Below are 9,587 nucleotides of genomic sequence, written 5' to 3'. Positions count from 1 at the left end.
GATGATGGTGATGACGATACAATTTTTTTTAGGGTGATGATGATTGTGATGGTGATGATGATGGTGATGATGACAATGGTGATGATGATGATGATGATGGTGATGATGATGCTGTCTCACTCTCTTCCTCTCTCCTCCCAGGATGTTACAGGTTCCCCCAACCATCGGTACGATGAAGAAGATGATGATGAAGATCAGGCGGCCATTGATGACGACGTGGACAGAGGAGACGGGGATGACACAGTGGATAACAACTGGGATAGAGAGAGTGAGAGAGAAGGGGAGGAGGAGGAGAGGAGAGAGGGAGAGAGAGATGAGGGAGAAGGGGAGGAGAGGAGCGAGGGAGAGAGAGATGAGGGAAACGAGTTGAGCCCAGAGGATGGTCTTCAGGACCTTCAGTACTTCCCCAACTTCTACCGTCTGCTAAAGAGTCTAGACTCAGGTAGGAATACACACACACACACACACACACACACACACACACACACACACACACACACACACACACACACACACACACACACACACACACACACACACACACACACATACACATACACATGCACACACAGACACACACACACACACACACACACACACACACACACACACACACACACACACACACACACACACACACACACACACATATATACAAGCATGCAAGCTCTCTCTCTCACTCACACACACACACACACACGCACACACACACACACACACACACACACACACACACACACACACACACACACACACACACACACACACACACACACACACACAAACATATCCAAGCATGCAAGCTCTCTCTCTCACACACACACACACACACACACACACACACACACACACACACACACACACACACACACACACACACACCACATGCACACACAAACAAATACACACCTGTGTGTGTGTGTGTGTGTGTGTGTGTGTGTGTGTGTGTGTGTGTGTGTGTGTGTGAGTGTGTGTGTGTGTGTGTGTGTGTGTGTGTGTGTGTGTGTGTGTGTGTGTGTGTGTGTGTGTGTGTGTGTGTGTGTGTGTGTGTGTGTGTGATGATTCCAGAGCAAGACGCCCAGGAGAGAGAGACTCTGATCACTATCATGAAGACTCTGATTGACTTTGTCAAGATGATGGTGAAATATGGAACCATCACACCTGAAGAGGGAGTCTCCTATCTTGGTAAGACCCAGTTTATTATCTATATAATAACATGTTTATACTACCTTGGTAAGACAGTTTATTATCTATATAATAACATGTATATAATATCTTGGTAAGACAGTTTATTATCTATATAATAACATGTATATACTACATTGGTAAGACACAGTTTATTATCTATATAATAACATGTATATAATATCTTGGTAAGACAGTTTATTATCTATATAATAACATGTATATACTACATTGGTAAGACACAGTTTATTATCTATATAATAACATGTATATACTATCTTGGTAAGACACAGTTTATTATCTATATAATAACATGTATATACTACCTTGGTAAGACACAGTTTATTATCTATATTACAGTTTATATCCAGGATGTGACTGGTGGTGGTGGTGGGGTGGGTGTTATCTGTTTTATTATCTATATAATAACATGTATATACTATCTTGGTAAGACACAGTTTATTATATATATAATAACATGTATATAATATCTTGGTAAGACACAGTTTATTATCTATATAATAACATGTATATAATATCTTGGTAAGACACAGTTTATTATATATATAATAACATGTATATACTATCTTGGTAAGACACAGTTTATTATCTATATAATACATGTATATAATATCTTGGTAAGACACAGTTTATTATCTATATAATAACATGTATATACTATCTTGGTAAGACACAGTTTATTATCTATATAATAACATGTATATACTATCTTGGTAAGACACAGTTTATTATCTATATAATAACATGTATATAATATCTTGGTAAGACACAGTTTATTATCTATATAATAACATGTATATAATATCTTGGTAAGACACAGTTTATTATATATATAATAACATGTATATAATATCTTGGTAAGACACAGTTTATTATATATATAATAACATATATATACTATCTTGGTAAGACACAGTTTATTATCTATATAATAACATGTATATACTATCTTGGTAAGACACAGTTTATTATATATATAATAACATGTATATACTATCTTGGTAAGACACAGTTTATTATCTATATAATAACATGTATATACTACCTTGATAAGACACAGTTTATTATATATATAATAACATGTATATACTACCTTGGTAAGACACCGTTTATTATCTATATAATAACATGTATATAATATCTTGGTAAGACACAGTTTATTATCTATATAATAACATGTATATAATATCTTGGTAAGACACAGTTTATTATATATATAATAACATGTATATAATATCTTGGTAAGACACAGTTTATTATCTATATAATAACATGTATATACTATCTTGGTAAGACACAGTTTATTATATATATAATAACATGTATATACTATCTTGGTAAGACACAGTTTATTATCTATATAATAACATGTATATACTACCTTGATAAGACACAGTTTATTATATATATAATAACATGTATATACTACCTTGGTAAGACACAGTTTATTATCTATATTACAGTTTATATCCAGGATGTGACTGGTGGTGGTAGTGGGGATGGGTGTTATCTGTTTGTTCAGTGGAGCATAGTGCTTCTGTTCAGACAGATAATGTCACAGGGAGGACCCTCACTTTTACGGCTTTATGTGGGTAACACACACACACACACACACACACACACACACACACACACACACACACACACACACACACACACACACACACACACACACACACACACACACACACACACACACACACACACACACACACACACACACACACACACATTGTGATGTTCTGGGCGTTTCAATCTTCTTCTTACCTTTCTGTGACATTTTGGCTAAGTGTGATTTACCGACAGACAGACAGACAGACAGACAGGCAGACAGACAGACAGACAGACAGACAGACAGACAGGCAGGCAGGCAGGCAGGCAGGCAGGCAGGCAGGCAGGCAGGCAGACAGACAGACAGACAGACAGACAGACAGACAGACAGACAGACAGACAGACAGACAGACAGACAGACAGACAGACAGACAGGTATATACGTTTTCTGTCAGTGATTTGTAATGCCAGGTAGTGGAACCTTATGTTTGTGTGTGTGGGTTCGTGCGTGTGTCTGTGTGTGGGTTCGTGCATGTGTGTGTGCGTGCCCCACCACAATAACAGATCCCGGCCAACCAGATCCATACATACAAGATTTAACACAACCAATTAATACTTCCGGTAATAACCTCTGATCAGCTATTGACTTCCTGCTGAGAACCTCACACAGCACCAACATCCCCAATACTCAGATACCACCTCATTTACTGTCATCACAACATTTATGGAGACCCCTTTACATTCATTACACAGCTAATGTTAGTTAGAAAATCACCAGAGTTATGTATTGAGATCTCCAGCTATATATGGCTCTACTTTACCCTGGTGTGTCATGTTGCGATGTATCTACGTGTGTTGCTATGGAGTGACATGTCCTTTTCATATCCTTCCACTTGATTGACTTCATGGTGGCTCAGTGACTAGTGTCGTTTAGACAGCAGAACAAAGATAACACACAACGATAATAACGACTAAATTGAATACATTACATAATAGACAGGGGTTTCCTTGGCAACCCCTACGACATTATGTTTAGGTTCCGTGGAGACGTGGGGATGGAATTACAGGTTGCCAGGCAACGGGCCATTGTGTCCTCAGTGACCCGTGATTGTGGATAGGGATGAGTCACCTCTATTACACACAACTGATCTGCCTTAGGGAGATAAAGGATAGAAAGAAAGTGAGAGAGAGAGAGAGAGGGAAAGATAGAGATAGAGGGAGGGAGGGAGGGGGTTAAGGTCACAAACAGCAGGACACAGGGGCTGTGACACAGCGTCATCTCTACAGTAGAGAGGGAGAGAGAGGGAGAGGGAGAGAGAGGATGGAAGTGAAAGAGACAATGAGAAAGCTCTCTGAACTGCCCGTTTCACAGAACAGCACAGCTGTCTTCAGTATCAACTAGACAGTTCAGCTGGCTACTAGACATGCAGTGTCTGTTCAAAACATGAATCAGAACCCTCATAGTATAATGAGTGGTGTTCTGGAATCAGAACCCTCATAGTATAATGAGTGGTGTTCTGGAATCAGAACCCTCATAGTATAATGAGTGGTGTTCTGGAATCAGAACCCTCATAGTATAATGAGTGGTGTTCTGGAATCAGAAACCTCATAGTATAATGAGTGGTGTTCTGGAATCAGAATCCTCATAGTATAATGAGTGGTGTTCTGGAATCAGAACCCTCATAGTATAATGAGTGGTGTTCTGGAATCAGAACCCTCATAGTATAATGAGTGGTGATCTGGAATCAGAACCCTCATAGTATAATGAGTGGTGTTCTGGAATCAGAACCCTCATAGTATAATGAGTGGTGTTCTGGAATCAGAACCCTCATAGTATAATGAGTGGTGTTCTGGAATCAGAACCCTCATAGTATAATGAGTGGTGTTCTGGAATCAGAACCCTCATAGTATAATGAGTGGTGTTCTGGAATCAGAACCCTCATAGTATAATGAGTGGTGTTCTGGAATCAGAACCCTCATAGTATAATGAGTGGTGTTCTGGAATCAGAACCCTCATAGTATAATGAGTGGTGTTCTTGAATGAAAAAGTGGAAAGAGAGAGGGAACGATAGAGACATGGGAGTGTAGAAGAGATAGGAAAGAAAGAGAGGAACAGAAATAGATAATATAGTAAATAATGGGTAGTGCTGTGGAAAAAGAGGAGAGAGGTAGACCAGGGGAGAGCTAGAAGGAAGGAAAAAGTGGAACGTATAAATAGAGAATATAGATTGTATACTGAATGAGTGGTGTTGTGGAGACCTGTCTAACCTCTATATGTCTATCCTCCTGTAGAGAACCTGGATGCTATGATCGCTCTGCAGACCAAGAATAAGCTGGGGAAAACACTGGGGATCCCTGGCATCATCCCTCCTACAGGTAAATATCACTCAGTCAGTTGGTATCCGTGGCATCATCCCTCCTACAGGTAAATATCACCCAGTCAGTTGGGATCCCTGGCATCATCCCTCCTACAGGTAAATATCACCCAGTCAGTTGGGATCCCTGGCATCATCCTTCCTACAGGTAAATATCACCCAGTCGGTGGGGATCCCTGGCATCATCCCTCCTACAGGTAAATATCACCCAGTCAGTTGGGATCCCTGGCATCATCCTTCCTACAGGTAAATATCACCCAGTCAGTTGGGATCCCTGGCATCATCCCTCCTACAGGTAAATATCACCCAGTCAGTTGGGATCCCTGGCATCATCCCTCCTACAGGTAAATATCACCCAGTCAGTTGGGATCCCTGGCATCATCCTTCCTACAGGTAAATATCACCCAGTCAGTGGGGATTCCTGGCATCATCCCTCCTACAGGTAAATATCACCCAGTCAGTTGGGATCCCTGGCATCATCCTTCCTACAGGTAAATATCACCCAGTCAGTTGGGATCCCTGGCATCATCCCTCCAACAGGTAAATATCACCCAGTCAGTTGCGATCCCTGGCATCATCCTTCCTACAGGTAAATATCACCCAGTCAGTTGGGATCCCTGGCATCATCCCTCCTACAGGTAAATATCACCCAGTCAGTTGGGATCCCTGGCATCATCCCTCCTACAGGTAAATATCACCCAGTCAGTGGGGATCCCTGGCATCATCCTTCCTACAGGTAAATATCACCCAGTCAGTTGGGATCCCTGGCATCATCCCTCCTACAGGTAAATATCACCCAGTCAGTGGGGATCCCTGGCATCATCCCTCCTACAGGTAAATATCACCCAGTCAGTTGGGATCCCTGGCATCATCCCTCCTACAGGTAAATATCACCCAGTCAGTGGGGATCCCTGGCATCATCCCTCCTACAGGTAAATATCACCCAGTCAGTGGGGATCCCTGGCATCATCCTTCCTACAGGTAAATATCACCCAGTCAGGCGTGGTGTGGTGAGGTTAGGTGTGGTGGGGTTGGGTGGGGTGAGGTTGTGTGTGGTGGGGTTGGGTTGGGGTGTGGTGGAGTTGGGTTGGGTGTGGTGGAGTTGGGTTGGGTGTTGTTTGGTTGGGTGTGGTGGGGTTGGGTTGGGTGTGGCGTGGCGTGGCGTGGTGGGGTTGGGTTAGGTGTGGTGGGGTTGGGTGTGGCGTGGTGGGGTTAGGTGTGGTGGAGTTGGGTTGGGTTGGGTTGGGTGGGGTTAGGTTGGGTGTGGTGGGGTGGGGTTAGGTGGGGTTAGGTGTGGTTAGGTTGGGTTGTGTGGGGTGAGGTGAGGTTGGTTGTGGTGGGGTTGGGTGTGGTGGTGTGGGGTTGGGTTGGGTGTGGTGAGGTGAGGTTAGGTTGGGTTGGGTGTGGTGAGGTGGGGTGGGGTTGGGTTGGGTTGATTTGATTTGGGTTGGGTGTGGTGGGGTTGGGTGTGGTGGGGTGAGGTTAGGTTAGGTTGGGTGAGGTGAGGTTGGGTTGGGTTGGGTGGGGTGGGGTGAGGTTGGGTTGTGTGAGGTTGGGTTGGATGGGGTTGGGTGGGGTGGGGTGAGGTTAGGTTGGGTTGGGTGAGGTTAGGTTGGGTGGGGTGAGGTGAGGTTAGGTTGGGTGGGGTGAGGTTAGGTTGGGTTGGGTGTGGTTAGGTTGGGTTGGGTGTGGTGGGGTGGGGTTAGGTTGGGGGGGTGGGTAGGGTGGGGTTAGGTTGGGTGTGGTGTGGTGTGGTGGGGTTAGGTTGGGTGGGGTGAGGTTAGGTTAGGTTGGATGTGGTGGGGTGGGGTGGGGTTAGGTTAGGTTAGGGGGGTGGGTAGGGTGGGGTTAGGTGGGGTGGGTGTGGTGTGGTGGGGTTAGGTTGGGTGTGGTGTGGTGGGGTTAGGTTAGGTTTGTTGGGTGGGTAGGGTGGGGTTAGGTTGGGTGTGGTTTGGTGTGGTGGGGTTAGGTTGGGTGTGGTGGGGTTAGGTTGGGGTGGGTAGGGTGGGGTTAGGTTGGGTTGGGTTGGGTTGGGTGTGGTGTGGTGGGGTTGGGTTGGGTGTGGTTGGGTGTGGTGGGGTTAGGTTATGCTGGGTGGGTAGGTAGGGTGGGGTTAGGTTATGCTGGGTGGGTAGGGTGGGGTTAGGTTGGGTGTGGTGTGGTGGGGTTAGGTTAGGTTGGGTGTCGTTGGGTGTGGTGTGGTGGGGTGGGGTTGAGTTGAGTTGGGTTCAGTCGGGTTGAGTTTGGTTGGTGGTAACTGTCTGTTGTTGTGTTGGTGTGGCAGGGAAGACCCCAGAGGACGATGACAACACCAAGGCAGAGGCGGCCAAGATGCAAAAGGAGTATGAGAACCTGAAAGACTCAACCAAGGAAGAAGCGCCGTCCACTGAGGCCAGAGGCGAGTTCAAGAAGGATTCTGTTTGCAGCGAACATGTTACCAGAGTAACAATTTCAGTTGAACAATTTTAATTAACCACTTGAAGGACCCTCACAAGTTCGGCATTCTGTGTGTATATGACATTCTTATAGCAGCCATTTTGGTGCTAGATGTTGATATAGTAATGTACTAACTGAGGTCCGTTCAACAAGGGAAATAGTTTGCGAGCGTTGGATAGCGTTAGCTAATACATGTCCATTTGTTTTGTGTTAGCTGCGACCGTTCGCTAATGTTAACGAACAGTCTGAGAAGATAGTGTGTGGCAAACGTAAGTCTCTGTTTCGTGTCTAAACTGACGCAAAAAATACTCAAGGGACCATGTAGACTTTCTACTATATTTAGTCATTTTCAGTTTGAATTTTGTTGCTAAAAAGACAGTAATCCTTACAAAAAGTATCAGTTTGATGTTTCAGCGTAACATTTTGAAATGTTCATTAAAACCTAGTTGGAACCTCGTATTTCCCACTTGCGAGGAGCATTTGAGGGCAACATGAGACTGTAATTAATATAGACCCAAAATACCTGCTATAAGACTGTAATATAGACCCAAAATGAAAGCCACCTAAATAGTAGAAACTATTTCGATATCGGCCTGGGATTGAAAGGCTGTGAAGACAGAAAAGTGTATCCCATCACAACTGACAATTATCTTTCTCCCTCTCTCTTTCTGTCTCTCTTTCTCCCTTTCTCTCGCTCGCTCTTCTCTCTCTCTCTCTCTCTCTCTCTCTCTCTCTCTCTCTCTCTCTCTCTCTCTCTCTTTCTTTCTTTCTTTCTTTCTTTTAGATCACCCAGGCAAGTCTGAGATCTACTTGGAAGCCATCAGGAAGAATATTGAGTGGCTGAAGAAGCACAACAAAGACGAGGGCAAAGACGGTAAGACAACTATAGAGAGAGAGAGAAAGAAAGAGAGAGAGAAAGAGAGAGTGAGTTGCACATTTCTAAAACACCGTACATAGCTGATAATATAACACTTGTCTATCTTTTTAAACCTTTTTGAGTTCAATATCTACTGTTAAATTCGAATCATTTTTTGTTGATATTGTTTTGTGTCTGCTCACTTTTGTTTATTGTTTATTTCACTTGCTTTGGCAATGTTAACACGTTTCCCATGCCAATAAAGCCCCTTGAATTGAGAGAGAGAGACAGACAGACAGATTCTTGTCTGTCTGGTATAGGATTGGTGTTGGGGTCAACAGGGCTGGCTGCTGTCCTATATGCTGTACGTAGAGTCTGTCTGGAGAATCTATACAATCTCTGTAGGACCCAAACAGTCCCTTTGTTCAGTGTACAGTTTCAGCTAAAGTAACGTTCCAACATTAGTACACACATACACACACTCACACACACATACACACACGCCCACCCTCCCCTCCTACTGTAAACTGTGTCTGGTCAGAGATAAGTCTGTAGCGACACACTGAAGAATAGTTCAATTAAAGTCTGCTTTGTCCTGCTGGATTTGCAATTAAAATAAGCGTGGTGGGTGATGCGTTACCCCCACACCTCATGAATATGGATAAGGCTTGGCATGCTTCCCAAATGGCACATTATTCCCTATATAGTGCACTACTGGCACTACTCTATGGGCCCTGGTCAAAAGTAGTGCACTCCATAGGGAATAGGATGCCATTTGGAACTGGGACACAGACTTGATGAGTCTGCTGCCCTAATTACTGGGATGTGGTGTGTGTGTGCATGTGTGTGTGTGTGTGTATCCACTCCCAGTTACCCTCATCAACCCTCACAGCAGAGGACCCAGACCAGAACATTTCCTGGTTATGACACTGCAACTTTCAGCCATTGTTTCATTTACTTAATGTAATACTGTAGACATACACTGGTCAATAAGAGTGAAGCTGATTCGGTCAGCCAAGTGTTACGTCAGTTCCCATTGGTGGTTAATTGAGTAGAAGACTATGAAATGTTAATGAGGGTAGTCTATGCATTGTTATGAGACCAGCCCAGTCCAACTGTCTGGTGTGGAGGACCACTGGGACCTCCTAAATAACCAATCAGCT

General features: G+C 43.8%; 1 protein-coding gene across 2 annotated transcripts in view; it reads left to right on the top strand.

Annotated features, from left to right (window-relative positions):
• Positions 1-8,540, top strand: part of LOC139575745 (secretogranin-3-like) — a 25,080-nt gene extending 16,540 nt beyond the window's left edge. For both annotated transcript variants that reach the window (XM_071400996.1, XM_071400997.1), the window contains 5 exons: positions 142-442; positions 1,069-1,185; positions 5,050-5,133; positions 7,417-7,530; positions 8,353-8,540. In XM_071400996.1, the coding sequence (XP_071257097.1) occupies positions 142-442; positions 1,069-1,185; positions 5,050-5,133; positions 7,417-7,530; positions 8,353-8,525 (789 nt within the window). In that variant the 3' untranslated portion in view covers positions 8,526-8,540. The remainder of the gene's footprint in view (positions 1-141; positions 443-1,068; positions 1,186-5,049; positions 5,134-7,416; positions 7,531-8,352) is intronic.
• Positions 8,541-9,587: the final 1,047 nt, after the last annotated feature.

The sequence above is a fragment of the Salvelinus alpinus genome, chromosome 5 (assembly GCF_045679555.1).
Source record: "Salvelinus alpinus chromosome 5, SLU_Salpinus.1, whole genome shotgun sequence".
NCBI lineage: Eukaryota > Metazoa > Chordata > Actinopteri > Salmoniformes > Salmonidae > Salvelinus > Salvelinus alpinus.
This window is presented reverse-complemented; position numbering and strand designations above follow the sequence as displayed.